Here is a 17,622-nt window from a genome sequence, read left to right as displayed (position 1 = left end):
CGGTTACTGTTTAAAATTCTCGAGTTAACGCCCCTACAATAAAAATATATATGTTTACGCGAGCGATCTCGCGCTTGGGGTTTTTATCGAGGTGTCAAGGCGCTTTTCGGAATCCGAAACCCCCCCCCTTTTCGTTTGTTTTAGTAAATGGAGAAATGGGGAAGTCGGCGCATGGATCTGGAAAAGGAGGAGGGGTTTGTGGGTAGCCGTTAAAGGCGCGTCCAGTTGCCTTTCTGTCAGTGCATTCATACAGATTGCCATTCAGTCGAGTCGAGAGAGCGAGTGAGTCTGTAGTAGCGTGAAGCCTTTTTTTTGGTTGTGTGGTTTTCTTGCGGACTTTTCGTCGTTTTAAACCGGCTACTACATCTACATCGAAATGGTAAGACAGCAGGAAAAGACATATTACTTTTACATTTGCCCTCTTCGTGGTGGGTGTTTGAGGAGACACACGAAGACCCATTTCTCCTCCTCAAGTTGTGTTTAGTACTCCGGCCGGCTCGAGCTGCTGCAGTGCAGACCGGCACAGCACGGCTGTAGCTAATGCTATCTGATTACACCAACCAGGCAGGCAGGCTAATGTTAGCGTAGCAGCAGCCCAGCCTTTTACCGTCGTTGAATCTTACAATCGATACCTCGTTTGCTTCAACTGCTGTATAGTTTGATTGGAAAATGGTGGTGGTACATTGCACCTCCCTCCCACCCCCTACAACCCCCCCCCCCCCCCCCCCCCCCAAGTGGAAGCGCTTCAAATTTTACATTTGGTTGGTTTTAATAGTAGCTTTTCGTGAGGCTCATTTGAAACTACGCCACTTTGCTTGCTTGGGTATCAAACTGACGCGGTGTAAAGTTATTTATTGGCTGTTTTCCAACTTGAATTGACGCTACATAATGTCGTTATTAGAGCTTTTTTTCCTTCTCATATTGGGCGAGATTTGGCTGGTAGCCTCAGCCTTACAGTTACAGCTAGCTAATGTCGGCGCCCACTACCCAGGCAGTTATTATTTACCGCCAAATTGTAAACTCATTCATTGTGGGTTACGTACGTTGCAGTCAAATGAAACGGTTGACAGCATCATGCAACATGTCTGTGGGGCTGCATGAGCCATGTCTGACGTCTGTGGGCATTCCTGTTTATAGCACTCTAATGTGTGTATTGATCTTGTACAACTAGTCTTATTCCAAAACCATAGTTTTCTTTAGTATTGGGTATAATTTAGTGTGTGTGTGCTGGGGGGGGGGGGGGGGGGGGGGGGGGGGGTTCTATAATGCAATTCATAGCTACCAACTTTTTGCTCCTGCGTTGTTCTTTCTTGGATAACATTGACATTATATCGTTTTATTTCCACTAATGGGGCAGCATATGTTGAGGAAACGTTTCATATGGTGGTAATATCTGTGCTCTATATTTAAGAAGCGTGTGAGACATATGAGTTTTGATAATTAATTGCCTCGTCTCCTTCTCCCCCCTTAGGCTGATCAGCTGACAGAGGAACAGATTGCCGGTAAGACATCGATGCATTGAGCTACTTCTGTTCTCCCTGGCCTGGCACGTGGCCATTGATGTGGATCCTGACATCCCTTGCATTGGATTTATACTTTTGCCTTTTAAGGCTTTCCATGGGGACGGCCCTACTGGTCATAAAAGAGGAATGAATGAACAGGCTGTCAGTCGACGCTGCTGTAGCCTTCAAGGACTCCATGATGGAAACCGCTTTTGCATTTTCACTGTTGCCATATAATAAATTATGTAATCTCCAAGGGCTGTGTTCTAGCTGAAAGCATTGTGGGCCAGAGAGTGTTTTACATCCTGCGTCTGATGTGGCCTTTGGCCTGGGTGTGTTTTCCGCTGTATGGAATCTTGGCAAGTTCAAGGAAGGGGAAAAACGGCAGTTGAAACATGAGTCCATTATAGCCAAATGTTCAGATGGAATGTAATTGTTGTACTATCGAGGTATGTGTCTGCACACGGCTCGATGACTGTATTGTGCACACACCCTAATCTTTAATAAGAATTCACTTATGTGTACAATGGTCAGTGCAACCCCCCCCCCCCCCCCTAAGCACTACCGCTGAGTAGATGCTCGTCTTACTAGAGCTTCTGCTTGCCTGCTGCTTCAGTTAACATGATTCACTTTAGTCCTCAGGTTTCACAATATGCTGACCACTGTCCAGACTGTTGCTGCTGTGTATTTCATGGCATCAGCTTTCATTCGGTAAACCCCTTTGCTCAGTCGGTGGTTTGCTGACCTCAACAGGCGTCTTTCACGAGTGGTGTCAGTTTGTGTATATAGTATATACAACACTGTGTTCCAATACACGGCCTTGTTTCCCTTGCATTTGGCATTAATCGTCATAACCGAGGCGGGAGTGCCTGACCCATGTGGGTTGTTTTCTGTTTATGGTGCGTGACGAATGGGTTTGATTTGACTGACTTCCTGTTGAGGGTGCAGCCTGTCATTATCAGTAGCCACTTTCTTGTGACAATGGTGTTTTTCCCTTCAATGTTGGAACTGCATGGTCTGTCTTTCGTGTACCTCGTATGATGACCAGCTGCAAGATGCCACTGTACATTGGCCTTGTCATACCTTCATGCCACCCCCCCCCAACTCTCAGCTCACTGTCATACTCATTAAGGCTTATTTAGCCTTACTTAACCCTGCTTGTTGCTCAGCCTCACAGTTGGAGCCACCTGTGTAGTCAGAATTAGATCCTCAAAATTATAAATTAGTCATGAAATGATAGCTGCTTTGTTGCTGAGATGTGAGGGATGTAATGTCCTTGAGTTGATTCAGGGCTTATTTAATAAGATGGCTTTGAAGGAGCCAGTTTCCTAAATGTCTTGTTTTTAGCAATTCCAGTTGTCTTATTGAATATTAAATGTATGCATTGCTCAACTGCAATGAGACATTGCCTGTCAACAGAGCTTTTATTTAGGTTTGCATTCCACGCTTGTGACTTCCTTTAAGCTCACACTTGAGCTCTTGTTTCGACAGAATTCAAGGAGGCCTTCTCACTCTTTGACAAGGACGGCGATGGCACCATCACCACCAAAGAGCTCGGTACCGTAATGCGCTCTCTGGGTCAGAACCCCACGGAGGCAGAGCTGCAGGACATGATCAACGAAGTGGACGCAGATGGTGAGGGCGACGACAACACCACCGCTCACTTCACTTGACTGTTCATAGAGCCACGTGGAATTGACCCCTCCCTCTTTCGCTTTCTCTCTGCCAGGCAATGGAACGATAGACTTCCCAGAGTTCCTGACCATGATGGCCAGGAAGATGAAGGACACAGACAGCGAGGAGGAGATCAGAGAAGCATTCCGTGTCTTTGACAAGGTAAAGCTCAACTTAATGTTCTGTGACTGATTGTGTGTCCTGTCAATAATGACTGATCTTTCTTTGTGTAAAGAGGCCCAGTTCTGTACACCTTTTTCCAGTTGTGTGTGTGTGTAATATACAACTGATGCTATTCTACAGGATGGCAATGGATACATCAGTGCTGCTGAGTTGCGCCATGTGATGACAAACCTGGGAGAGAAGCTGACTGATGAGGAGGTTGATGAGATGATCAGAGAAGCAGACATTGACGGTGACGGACAGGTCAACTATGAAGGTGTGTATGGATTACATAATCTAGGCGTGGAAATGGTTATCAATCATGTTTGGGTCACTTGTTTGACATGATGGGAAACGTCCATTAACTATAACTCCCCCCCCATCTCTTTACAGAGTTCGTACAAATGATGACAGCGAAGTGAAGGCCTTGTACAGATTTTTCTTATATAAATAATTTGCCTTTTTTCTTTTGTGTAATTTATCTGTAAAATCTTAATAGCCCCCTCCTTCGCCCCGCCCTACTTCCCTGCTGTCCAAAGGAACTGCATGTAAACTGCATAGGCTCTCTTGTCCCCATGTCTTTTTTTTTTCTTTTTTTTTCTTTTTTGCTGTCATGGTGTTTTGGAGTGACGGAGCAGTCATAACAACCAGATGCCCGCCGAAGGCCCGTAGGGGGGCCGGAGAACTTGGAACCTTCCTGTCATGTGGGCCCGGGCCCCCTCCACGCATGGCAACATTGGAAACCCTGTCGGCTGGTTGTCACTTGGCAACACCGTTGGCATGGAAACAGTGTAGAGGAGTTTAACTCTGCATGGACTACGGACAAAGTATATGGGGAAAAAAATCTCTCAGCATTGCACTACTGCAAAAAAAATGACACGGGTGTATCTCCTAGGTACTCGTACAAACTCTTTTTGTATCTGCTGTTCTATATTACCAGAAAACGACTTTGTTTTAATCTGCTTTTTAATGTTTTACTCACAACTTAACTTTTCTTTCTTTCTCTTTTGTTCTTTTTTTTTTATGGCCCCTGGCCATGCCTCAAAATCCATTCCAAGTTGTATATTTTTGTTTTCCAATAAAATTAACAATCTACCCAGATTTGAAAATTGTCTTGTTTTCTCGGTTATAATGGATCCTTGAGTTTGTATACGCTGTAATAATTCCCATTTTGTATTGACAGGATGCTCCTTTTTTGATAGAGAATTGTTTTTCTTTTTGTTGCTCTAGAATACACATGAAACAATGTTTACCATTTTGAGCCATCCCCCCCCCCCTGTATTAAATCCCTGCCCGCCCCTCTACCCACAGGCACTGAGAGGAGCATCAGCCAATGCCTCTTAATGTTCAGCTAAGCTCATATCAAATCTGTATTGTCATTAAAATAAAAGCACTGAGCGGGATCAAAGGCTTCTATTTTGAAGTGTGCACACAATGGTACTCGACATTAGATTAGCTGTGTACTGTCCAATTCCCCCCCCACTGACTAGATGGGTGGGGGGCCATGTGTTGTATGCCTCTGTTGTTGGCACGGCACTGGCTAGAGGAGCTGACAGCCTCATGTCTTACTTGGCAAATGCCCCCTGAAGTGCAAGGTGCAGGTGATTGAGCGGAGCGTACATCAGAAACCATGGTGTAAATAGAGTTGTACCCGGTTTTGTTTAACTTTCTGAATATTGAGTTTGTTACAGTAGCTTGCCGAGATACTGAGTTTGTTATTTTGATGAATGACGAAATAAAGCTCTATCGTGGACCTCTGCCCTGCCTCCTGCGTTGTTTTGTACAAGCAGGTCATTTTTGCCGTGGCGTGATGTTTGTCTCTTAAATAAGTGCACTCTTTTGCTCATACTTTGTAGATTATGTTAGTATAGGCATATTTGGATAATTTCATCAATGTTTGCAGAACATTTGCCATCGGCATTGAATTGTGGACAAAATCTTAGCCAATAAAATATTTTGGGCCTGTGAGGCTAAATCTCATCAAATGCCGAATAATTAATGGGCCTTGATATAAAAGGGTTGAAACCCACTGACCAATTACGACCACAACACAAAGTATTTCTGGGTAGATGACGCTGGCAGCATTGCATTGGAGCAGTCTTTTCTGGAAGAACGGGACTATGTATGAATATATTTTGTTATAAATATCCACAGGTTGATAAATGAGACAAACATTCAAGCATTGTTAAAATGATGTTGGTTTTGGTTTAGTTCGTGTGGTAGTAAAAGCTGTGGCTGTTGGAGGCTTGGCTAGTCATGCATGTTTAATAGTCCCTGAGGGTGCATGTTAAAACATATTGAGCACTACATAAAAAGGCCCTGTACAGGCGTCAAGCAATATATCAGTCACTAGAGTAAGCATAATTCAAAGGGATAGTTCACTGAATGTACCTTTGATATGATTTTGTAAGAATGACTGTCGCGTGACAAACACAGTGGGGAGTTATACGAGCGTTGCAAGGTGTGAATCAATGACACCACAGGCATTCATCTTGTCAGAACCAATTAACACAAGGGCTTTAAAAAAATGCTTTCTCAGTATAAGTGTCGTACCTAAAATAGCCCACTTATTAAAATCTGTGAATGGCAACACATTGTGAAACCATATTGCTGTTGTCGTCTGAGCTATACTAATAAGAGATTAGAGACAGAACTAGATGAAAAACAAGATATGTAATATATATATATTTGAACTCTATGATCCACATACATCCACACATCACATCAATGGTATCCGGAGAACTCGCCAGTTTACGAACTCGCCTCAGCGAATATTCTTCATCAATGTCTTGTCTCGTTATGCTAACATGCTGTCTTCATCACCAGTGTAGTATGTTCATTTCCAAAGTGATCAAATTATTTTGTGCAATTATCAATGATAAAAGGTTGAATATGTGAATACCAATTCAGGATATTGTTTACTAATTAATTACATTGTTTCGGTACTTTGGTGTTTAAACTTTTAGCATTCCTACTTCATCTAGTGTAAACTCTAAACAACTATCCTCTCTCTCTCAATTCAATGCAATTTAAATGAAGGTGAAGTAAAACTAAAATGCACTAAACTGACAAGTTCTCTGGGATTCACATCAACCGTACTGATCCACTGCAGTGGAGGTCCCCTGGGTGAATATGCAGCAACCCAGATCCCCCCCCCCCCCCCCCCCCCCACACACACACACACACACACACACACTAGGGTGAAAGTTTAATGTATCAAATTATTATCAATCTTAACTTTAAACTTTGGCAATATTGATGTTTATTCTTTCCAATTGAAGCATTTTTGGATTGATATACCTCAACAATTCAAGGTTCAAGGTTAACAACTAGACATCAGACAGTGTGTGTGTGTGTGTGTGTGTGTGTGTGTGTGTGTGTGTGTGTGTGTGTGTGTGTCTTCATATGCACTCTATATAGTGTCACATGGGAGTTCCTTGACAAGCAATGTAAACATGAAATCTTGGCTCATCCGAATCATATGTTCCATGTAGCCTAGCAACAGGCCTGAATTTTTTTTGCTCCCAGAGAGAGATTTTAGCTGGCTTATGCCTGATTTGGTTGTGCGCTGTGTCAAGCAGCACAGAAAACAGCAGATCTACTATCTCACAATGCTCAAGCTTGTGAACTTGTAGTGTGAGACACCAGCGCGGAACTAATAATAAATTAGTCTTTAGGTGACGGTCCTCCGTTGCTGTGCTGACACAGTGTGTGTGTGTGTGTGTGTGTGTGTGTGCGCCTCTGCGTGTGTGCTTGTGCGCTTGCATGTGTGTGTGTGTGTGTGTGTGCGCGTGAGTGCGCTGTGTGCACATGCGTGTGTATGTTGTATGCTATACTGTATGTCTTTGTCCTGGTTGTGCATGCCTACTGAGGATGCCAAGAGCTACAGTAGAAGCATGCGGGTTCATTTCTGAAATAGTTTCTCTTGGCAAAGACATAATACATGTCCAGACATGGCATTGTCAGTCATACAGTAGGGAGGAGTCGCGATATTAATTATAGACCTGTATTGTCATGACCTACATTGTAACTTTGTGAGCAGCTAGTTGTTCTACCTGGCTTACACAATGCTTTTCTACGTTATAACGGTAGGCTATACATCCCTGACAATTATAATTGTAAACTGTTACACATGACATAAGACAAAATATGTGACATATCCGATATCCCCAGCAAATTAACTGTATATTAAGGCCTAAGGTATAGTGTACCTTGATACCCACAATAGTAACTTCCTCAAAATCACCTTCCTAAACCTCGCCCTGGTTGGTGAGTCTAAATTTAGCCCTCTTTCCAGGCCAGCTTGTTGAAAAATTGATCGATAGCGGAGTCGCTCGCTACTATAGTAACAGTCACAGTTTATTGGTGGTCAGGTGTCACTGGATCTGCCCAGTCGAGCACCGTGGACAGCAGATTGCAGCGGTGCAAGGATACGGCCGTATGGAAAAACAAAGACACCTCTGAAGGCAGTGACATGTCCAGAAATGCAGATAGAAGAACAGAGAAGGTAAGGGGATCTACAAAGATAAACAATGGCCTGCATAATCGTTTGTGTGAGGAATGTGAGAGACAGACAGAAGCTTGAGTCCACACGTCGTGAACAACCAGAAATTTGAGGACATAGCCTCTAGTAGTGTCTCATCTTTGTCTCATAACAACGAGTTAAGGGCTAAAGGCCTATTCATATACCGGTACTCCAGTTTTAGGTGATAAGGTGACCACCGAAAACTACAATATGACGTTACGCCCCAGTGGTAAGCGACTCACCGCTCACCCAAATTCATCTCTCTGTTTTCACTAACCTCCGTTTCGGTGGTCACCTTATTACCGGTACCTAAAACTGTGTGAATAGGCCTTAAGGCTATCTGAATGCCTATGAAATGTGAATGAAGAACCACACCCTGAACATTTGTAAACTCATCGAATGTCTTGATGTTTTTTTGTTTTGTTTTTTACAGGAGGCCAGTCAGAAAGCAGACGTTTGTGGTCGAGGAAGATGGTGGCTAGCAACGTTAAAAGTAGGTTTTTGTGCTGGATTGGACAGGGGTTCCTATAGCCTTTCTGGTTCTTCTTCGGTTCAGCCCAAAAGCGGTGGCCCATGTTGTTTCAGAGGCAGTATCTCCCCTTGAACTTGTACCTTTCCCTTATATCAGGAACAATCAGCCTGTGTGCATCTGCAAATAATTTGTGTATTTTAGGAGCTGTTGTCCTCATCGAGACTGCACTCTCTCCTTTAAAAATGATATTATAATATAGATGAGATTATCTGGGTCACAGATAAACAATGTTTCAAGCAGAGTAATGTAGTTGCATCATGATTTGCATCATGACTGGCGCCCCTCAAAAGATGACAACCCTTCAAAACCCCCAAAAGCAGAACACACTATCTCCCTCCGGTAGCCTACAAGGTAACACATTATTCGCTGTTCATTGTCACGGTCCGTGACTTCTGTGTCCATGTTCTGTATCCCCGTTGTATTTTTCCTGTGTTCCTTTGTTTTGAGTTGGTGTTTTCCTGTGATTTTGAAGTGTTGTGTTTTTCCCCGTTTCTTAGTTGCCGTTTCTTAGTTTCACTTATTACCTGTGTACCTTTATTTTGTAGTCTTGTGCCTTCCTGTATGCCACTGTAGTTCTGTACCTGCCTTGTCTACCTTGTGATTAGTCTTTGTTTTTCACCTGTGTCCTCTTAGTCCCCCAGCCAATCACTGTGTTGATTTGTCAGTTGTTCACCTGTGTCTAGTTAGTCCTTATCTATAAGTATGCCCTTGTGTTTTTAGTTCCTTGTTTGTTCGTAAATTTTAAGTCAGACAGTTAGTGTTTTTTTGCTCCTCGTGATTTTCCATGTTCCTAGTGTTTCCCCGTGCTCCTAGTTTTTCCTTGTTTCCTCGTGTTCCAGTGTATGTTCCTGATCTCCTGTTTTTGGTTAATGAACCCCCTTGTATTCGACCTGCCTGTCCTCTTGGGTCCATCACCTGCCTGTCCTGAACCGTGACACTCATTTCTCCTCATCTCGCCTGCTGTCCAGGACACGCCCATCCCAGGTCAATACCACATCCGAGACTTCATCGAGGAAGACAGCCTGAACCCAGTGAGGAAGACTTATGGATTTAAGGGCCCGGGCAGGAGGACAGCCCCAATTCATGGCATGCGAAAGGGGGACCTACTGTTACCCGGTGTGTACGGCTACACCGACTCAATCCAGGAGGTCCTAAGGCGCCAGGCCTCGTACTCCTTCAAGAACCAACCCCGCCCTGACAACTTCACCCTGGGCGTCAGGGACAAGGTGGGTGTCTCTCTGGTACCGCATTGGTTGTTATTTGTTTATTGTTTGGTTTTTCACGTCGCAAACAATTTATACCCCCAACCAGTCAGGTTAAAGCAGCACTTAAAGCACTGGGTTTCAACCAGTCAGGTTAAACCAGCACTTAAAGCACTGGGTTTCAACCATTGTCATATCAAGGTCCATTATTTATTTAATGAAATTTAGCCTCTCAGACCCAAGACAATATTTTGTTGTCGTTGGATAAGATTTTGTCCATGCCGTATTGATGTTGGTACCATAGGAGAGATAACAGGCAAATGTTGATCAACATAATTATTTTTCATTTCTAATCATCTTGTAAATTAAGTAATGCAGGTGTTTAACAAAAATCTAACTCTTGAGAGCGTAAAATTAAACCAAATGGGCCCATAAGCTTAACCATTTGGTTTCATTTTACACTCTCAAGAGTTAAAGATCTATAAGGGTTTGGTTACCAACTCCACCTCATTTAGCTGGGGACCACCTGGAACCCCCTCAAGGACCACTGACTTAAAGCTATGTGTATCGTACAATGGTGTCCTGCAAATATGGCAAGAGTATAGCCAGTTGTGACACGTTCTGAGGCTGTGGATCTGAGTTGTGCCTATAAAATGTCATGCCCAAAATAGTGATTCCTGCAGATTAAAGGTGTTAAAGCAGGATTGTGTTCATAGCCTCCCGTGTTCCTGTCTCTTGTAACAGAAAAGAGCGTGTCATGCATGTTAAATTGTTCAAAGCATAAAGGATGTAATTAGTGCGGGTTACTGTTCATTTAAATGTTATGTTTTGATTGTGCTTTTGACCCTGTAATGACATGTTTTGTGACACCTACTCAAGATACAATGCTCACAATTCTGTTCCAGGCAGGCATGGGCTTATAAAACGGCTGAGAATAATACAAAAAAAGAAAACGTAACTGTTTTTTGTGTATAATATGTGCCTACTGTATATGTGTAGGATGTCAACGTTTCACCCTGCGAGTACAACGTGATGGAGAAACCAGTGGATAAGACCCACTGCAAGTAAGCCTTCAATCCATCCATCCATCCATCCACCCATCCACCCACCCATCCACCCACCCATCCATCCATCCATCCATCCATCCATCCATCCATCCATCCATCCATCCATCCATCCATCCACCCATCCACCCATCCACCCATCCACCCACCCATCCATCCATCCATCCATCCATCCATCCATCCATCCATCCATCCATCCATCCACCCATCCACCCACCCATCCATCCCCCCATCCACCCATCCATCCCCCCATCCATCCATCCACCCATCCATCCATCCATCCATCCATCCATCCATCCATCCATCCATCCACCCATCCACCCATCCACCCACCCATCCACCCATCCACCCATCCACCCATCCACCCACCCATCCACCCATCCATCCACCCACCCACCCACCCATCCATCCCCCCATCCATCCATCCACCCATCCATCCATCCATCCACCCATCCACCCATCCACCCACCCACCCACCCACCCACCCATCCACCCATCCACCCACCCACCCATCCATCCCCCCATCCATCCATCCATCCACCCATCCATCCCCCCATCCACCCATCCACCCACCCATCCACCCATCCACCCATCCACCCACCCACCCATCCATCCATCCATCCCCCCATCCATCCATCCATCCCCCCATCCATCCATCCATCCATCCATCCATCATCCACCCATCCATCCACCCACCCACCCATCCATCCCCCCATCCATCCATCCATCCATCCATCCATCCATCCATCCCCCCATTCATCCATCCATCCATCCATCCCCCCATCCATCCATCCATCCATCCACCCATCCATCCATCCACCCACCCACCCATCCATCCATCCCCCCATCCATCCCCCCATCCATCCCCCATCCATCCATCCATCCATCCATCCCCCCATCCATCCACCCATCCATCCATCCACCCACCCACCCACCCATCCATCCATCCCCCCATCCATCCCCCCATCCATCCATCCATCCATCCATCCCCCCATCCATCCCCCATCCATCCATCCATCCATCCATCCATCCATCCATCCCCCATCCATCCATCCATCCATCCCCCATCCATCCCCCCATCCATCCATCCATCCCCCCATCCATCCCCCCATCCATCCATCCATCCATCCATCCATCCCCCCATCCATCCATCCATCCATCCATCCCCCCATCCATCCATCCATCCATCCATCCCCCCATCCATCCATCCATCCATCCATCCCATACTCTCAGACCATCTTGAATCTCATGAAGCTTATAGCAGGCAGCCTGTGAATCATCCCTTGATCACAGTCAGTCGTCCCTCTTCATACGACACTACCCCCCCACGCACACACGCACGCACGCATGCACGCACGCGCGCACAATCCTGAGGTTACATTTACATTTTTTACAAATGAATACATTTATTAATTTTTACAAATGAATAAATTAACACTGTTCTTTCTTTCTTTCTTTCATTCATTCAGTCAGTCATTCATTCATTCATTCATTCATGCTGTCTCTCTCTCTCTCTGCACCATCTCTCTCTCTCCCTCCCTCTCTCTCTCTTTCCCTCTTTTCTCTCCTGGCAGGCATGTGATGTTCCGGTCTGTCGTACCGCGGCGTATCAGCTTTCTGCCGGTGAGTATCTAGTCACCGGCGGTTATTATGACCATTCTTTCCATTGCCCACAGAAAGAAAAGGCTTAATTACAATGTACTTTCAGACAGGGTTTAGTTACAACAAGCCCCCATAACCAGACAGGGTTTAGTTACAACAAGCCCCCATAACCAGATAGGGTTTAGTTACAACAAGCCCCCATAACCAGACAGGGTTTAGTTACAACAAGCCCCCATAACCAGACAGGGTTTTGGTTACAACAAGCCCCCATAACCAGACAGGGTTTAGTTACAACAGGCCCCATAACCAGACAGGGTTTAGTTACAACAAGCCCCCATAACCAGACAGGGTTTACAACAGGCCCCCATAACCAGATAGGGTTTACAACAGGCCCCCATAACCAGACAGGGTTTAGTTACAACAAGCCCCCATAACCAGATAGGGTTTATTACAACAAGCCCCCATAACCAGATAGGGTTTAGTTACAACAGGCCCCATAACCAGACAGGGTTTACAACAGGCCCCCATAACCAGACAGGGTTTAGTTACAACAGGCCCCATAACCAGACAGGGTTTACAACAAGCCCCCATAACCAGACAGGGTTTACAACAGGCCCCCATAACCAGATAGGGTTTTGGTTACAACAAGCCACCATAACCAGATAAGGTTTACAACAAGCCCCCATAACCAGATATAGGGTTTAGTTACAACAGGCCCCCATAACCAGATATAGGGTTTAGTTACAACAGGCCCCCATAACCAGACAGGGTTTAGTTACAACAAGCCCCCATAACCAGACAGGGTTTAGTTACAACAGGCCCCCATAACCAGACAGGGTTTTGGTTACAACAAGCCCCCATAACCAGACTCTGGAAATAACAGCAAAGCTATACTACTCAGCGAGAAGTTCTTCAACATTTGGCTAATGACATTGAAGCTAGATACTAAACTACAAAAGTTTGCTGTGGGAAATCAGAACTTGTGGGAAATCAGAACTGCACATGAACAGAGAGTATCTATAATTTCAATCTCCCACTAAAGTCTGGAGGCAGGCAATACAATTTCCTACACATTTATAAAAAACAGCATCCGCTTTATTTATTTATTTTCTGTACGTTTCCTGCACTTCCGAAGTGCAGACTGTTAGGCGGAAGCATCTGACATTGTGTGAGCCAACAGTCTGTCACGAGAGACTACCCTCCCAGTATCTTTTGGCCAGAGAAGCCACGGTGCATCAGTTATTACTAGTGGTGGGAAAAGTATACCGTAATGTTTTACTTAAGTAGTAGAAGTATTAACCCATTTTGGACTGAGGCCGATTTGTCTTCTAAATCCTGATAGTTTCCTTGACAAAATTAATTCTGCAATGTATACTGTAGCATTACTCTGTTACAAATAAAAGTACAGAATTCAAATTTCGGTATTCTCATTATGCAGAAGGTCTCATTTCAAGTTTTCAAATCTATAAAAAATGTTTTGAATATGTACAAGCTCACAATGTGTCCAATTGTGAGACAGATTCTAAAATAGTAAAACCCCCATCCTGCTCCTTCCTATTATTTTCCTGCCATTTTCCAAGCATGGACACATCGTGTCACCCGGGCTCTGTGGCGATTTGCATTATGGGACATATTTTAGTGAACTCGAAGTGAAGTTTGGGGGCGCAGTAGCCTAAATCCCTGGTGACAACTGTTACTGTCGAAGAAAAGAGCACCCCCAGAGGTTATTGGATTACATCATCTGCCCCGGCCCGAGCGCCTATTATGGCACTGCACTGACTGACAAGTCATGTTTGTGTCGCATTGCACGGTGTGGTTTGCAGCCTGCTACACCCCCCTCTGACTGTGTGTCCGTGGTGGAAGCTGGCGGACATTTGAGCCGTGGCTGCAGCTGCTGGGTGTTGACAGAGAAGGAAAAGTGCTAAGAAATCCCGGGGGTGTTATCACCGCGGAGTTGGGAGCAGTTTTCCCCTTTCTACTATGGTGTCGTGATGAGTCCGACACAGGTTTATTGTCAAAGGTTAAGTGGCTAAACAAATCCCTGTAGTGATGGTACTGAGGGATTTCCCGCCGAGCCTATAGACAGCTGACCTGACCTGATGTAAACAGACACAAGTAGGTCAAAGGTGGAGACGTGTCCTAATGGTTTTGTACTTGGACTAGTTAGGCTGTCCTTATTTAAAGCAGTGCCGCCGATGGGAAAGGACTCTGCCGGATCTGTGTGCTCTCTGAACTCATATGTTATGAAATTGATTTTCACATATCGAGAAGAGGACCGGAGGCACTTGAAAATGCAACAAAGAGAATCTTTTTTTTTTCAGATGTATTTATTCAGATTTGACTTAATTTCTCTATCCCAAGGCCGTTATGTGTCCTAGATTTGCACATTGTGCTTGGATTGCATTGCATTGTGCCCCAAACCCTCTGAATTGAACTGCGCTCAGTTGACTGTCCATGGTTGTTTGGCTCAGTTAAGCACTTAAAACTCATTCCCAGCTAAAGCCGACATTGGACAAGTTATATTTGTGGTTACAGATCGAAAATAGCTGATCCACAAGCTCACAACATGTTGCAGGTTGTATATTTGCTATTTTCAAAATGTTTGAAATGTTTGTCATTTCTACCCACCGTCCATTCGAGTTATGGGCACAGCCTGTGGTGAAAATCCGAATAAGCAGTTTTGATTTGAGGTGAAGAATGGACTTCCACTTTCTGCGTATTAATGCCAATAATAGTCAATGCCCATATGCAATTTCAGATCATTTGGTCAACCCACTGAGGATAAAAATACATGACAATAACATTCAATAACAGGATTTCTGAAATTACGAGTACATTTCCGCTTACCATGACATGCCCAAAACAGAGACTCGAGGGACTTGAAAGTGGTTGACGCGAACAGGTGAAGTTGATGGAGAACTTGAGTATGGCTGGCATAATTTGACGACATACTGAATACTTCATCTCTAGCAGCAGTGCTATGCTGCATGCTGCAGATGTTTTAAATAGTCCTGCTATAGTTCTCTCACATACTACAGTGTAGGTAAACTGCATTCACCTGGAGTCTAGAATAGAATGGAAGCTGCAGCACTTTCGGGCCCCCAGGCTAGCGCTGATCCATATAAATGGAGGCGCTCGCTGCAGCACGGCCCCACTGATGCCCCATAATGAATGAAAGTTCAAAGGTGAAGGGTTTAGCAGACATTCTGTAAGCATGTGCCAGTTATCCATGCCACACAGGGAGAATTGTGCTAGCGTGCTGCGCTGAAATCAGAAACTAGGCCAGGTGCCTTGGCTCAAAGTCACACACATGCAAAAACATGGGCACGCACGCACGCACGCACACATACCAGCGGTACCACCACCACCGCTGAGAGACGATCGAGGCTGTAAGAGAATTTCTCCCCAACGGTTCCTGTGAAATACACCTGCATTAGCACCACTGGCTGGACGCGGGCAGTGCCAGGGAGGGAGCCGCGTATAGGGCCATGCTCAGGCCAGGGAGGGAGCTGCGTATAGGGCCATGCTCAGGCCAGGGAGGGAGCTGCGTAGAGGGCCATGCTCAGGCCAGGGAGGGAGCTGCGTAGAGGGCCATGCGCAGGGACGGAGGGAGCTGCGTAGAGGGCCATGTGCAGGGAGGGAGCTGCGTATAGGGCCATGCTCAGGCCAGGGAGGGAGCTGCGTATAGGGCCATGCGCAGGCCAGGGAGGGAGCTGCGTATAGGGCCATGCGCAGGCCAGGGAGGGAGCTGCGTATAGGGCCATGCGCAGGCCAGGGAGGGAGCTGCGTAGAGGGCCATGCTCAGGCCAGGGAGGGAGCTGCGTAGAGGGCCATGCTCAGGCCAGGGAGGGAGCTGCGTAGAGGGCCATGCTCAGGCCAGGGAGGGAGCTGCGTAGAGGGCCATGCGCAGCCCAGGGAGGGAGCTGCGTAGGGCCATGCGCAGGCCAATGCACAAGAAGAAGGATCAAGTGAACCTGCAGCCACCGGGATCAAATGGCATGTAATGGTAACAGCAACCACCAGAGGAGAGGGGAAAGGAGACCTCCTTAACCACCAGAGGAGAGGGGAAAGGAGACCTCCTTAACCACCAGAGGAGAGGGGAAAGGATACCTCCTTAACTAACCCAACCACCAAAGGAGAGGGGAAAGGAGACCTCCTTAACCACCAGAGAGGGGAAAGGAGACCTCCTTAACCACCAAAGGAGAGGGGAAAGGAGACCTCCTTAATTGTTTCTCTCCCTGTCGGTGTCTCTTCTCTCTCTGTCCCCGTCCCCCCCTCTCTCTCTGTCTCTGTCCTCTTTCACTCTCCATTTTGTTTATGAATCAACGAGCGGCTGAACATTATTATGAACATATAGGAGATGGTTGGCCTGCATGTGTTTGGGGACATGAGCAGAGATTTAATGTCTGTGGACTGTGGAGCAGCAGAGGGAGGGGGGGGGCGTGTCTGTGGACTGTGGAGCAGCAGAGGGAGGGGGGGGGGCGTGTCTGTGGACTGTGGAGCAGCAGAGGGGGGGGGGGGGGGGGGCGTGTCTGTGGACTGTGGAGCAGCAGAGGGGGGGGGGGGGGGGGGGGGGGGGGGCGCGTGAGCTATTTCTGCACAGCTTGCTGCCGGTGACCAGAATGTGTTTTAGTGGGTGGGAATAAAGGAGAAGTGAAAGGCAAGGTGGTGTAGAGAGAGAGAGAGAGAAGGAGAGAGAGCGTGTGTGTGTGTGTGTGTGTGTGTGTGTGTGTGTGTGTGTGTGTGTGTGTGTGTGTGTGTGTGTGTGTGTGTGTGTGTGTGTGTGTGTGTGCATGTGCATGCAGACACACACGCAATTCACAGACACGCACATGTGTCTGTGTGTGTGTGTGTCTGTGGCAGAAAGAGAGGGAGAGGCTGTGTCTATGTGAGAGGCTCACATAGAGAGAAATGGATACAGAGAGAGAGAGAGAGAGTTTTGATGTTGTTCAATAAAACATCTGACTGTTCTTTAATAAAACATCTCACAGAGAAATGGAAAAAAACTGCGAGGGAGGGAGAAGATAGCCAGAAGCAGAGAAGTAAGAGGCTGAGCAAGATAAACAGGCCAACAGAGTGCAGGGGGGGGGGGGTTAGACAGTCCAAAGGAGAGAGAGAGAGAGAGAGAGAGAGAGAGAGAGACAGAGAGACTGAGTTAAGAGAGGAGTGCTACTCCAACCTTGCACTTTGGACTTGAGCGTCTGCTGAATGCCTCAATGATATACTTTATAAATGGTGCTAATAGTCTCACCTCTGGATTATTATGGTAGGAGTAAAACGATATGATCCAGATCATCAATCAATCAACCAACCAATCAATGGTTCTCTCCACCTCAGAGGGAGGGACCTGCGCCTGGCC

General features: G+C 46.1%; 2 protein-coding genes across 2 annotated transcripts in view; both read left to right on the top strand.

Moving 5' to 3' along the window:
- The first annotated feature begins 243 nt into the window (after window positions 1–243).
- Window positions 244–5,096, top strand: calm2a (calmodulin 2a (phosphorylase kinase, delta)). Its single transcript, XM_080782259.1, has 6 exons — window positions 244–379; window positions 1,472–1,502; window positions 2,994–3,137; window positions 3,232–3,338; window positions 3,480–3,615; window positions 3,732–5,096. The coding sequence occupies exons 1-6, from the start codon at window positions 377–379 to the stop codon at window positions 3,758–3,760; spliced, it is 450 nt and encodes a 149-aa protein (XP_080638385.1). The 5' UTR covers window positions 244–376; the 3' UTR covers window positions 3,761–5,096.
- A 2,707-nt stretch (window positions 5,097–7,803) lies between these two features.
- The window catches only part of stpg4 (sperm-tail PG-rich repeat containing 4), a gene marked incomplete at its 3' end in the record, with an annotated part of 10,527 nt that continues 708 nt past the window's right edge, over window positions 7,804–17,622 (top strand). The window contains exons 1-6 of the mRNA XM_080782884.1: window positions 7,804–7,845; window positions 8,297–8,356; window positions 9,364–9,621; window positions 10,597–10,661; window positions 12,236–12,284; window positions 17,601–17,622. The exon at window positions 17,601–17,622 is cut by the window's right edge and continues 83 nt beyond it. Of these exons, the coding sequence (XP_080639010.1) occupies window positions 7,813–7,845; window positions 8,297–8,356; window positions 9,364–9,621; window positions 10,597–10,661; window positions 12,236–12,284; window positions 17,601–17,622 (487 nt within the window). The 5' untranslated portion in view covers window positions 7,804–7,812. The remainder of the gene's footprint in view (window positions 7,846–8,296; window positions 8,357–9,363; window positions 9,622–10,596; window positions 10,662–12,235; window positions 12,285–17,600) is intronic.

This window comes from Protomyctophum bolini (assembly GCF_963924005.1).
Source record: "Protomyctophum bolini genome assembly, chromosome: 14".
Classification (NCBI taxonomy): domain Eukaryota; kingdom Metazoa; phylum Chordata; class Actinopteri; order Myctophiformes; family Myctophidae; genus Protomyctophum; species Protomyctophum bolini.
This window is presented reverse-complemented; position numbering and strand designations above follow the sequence as displayed.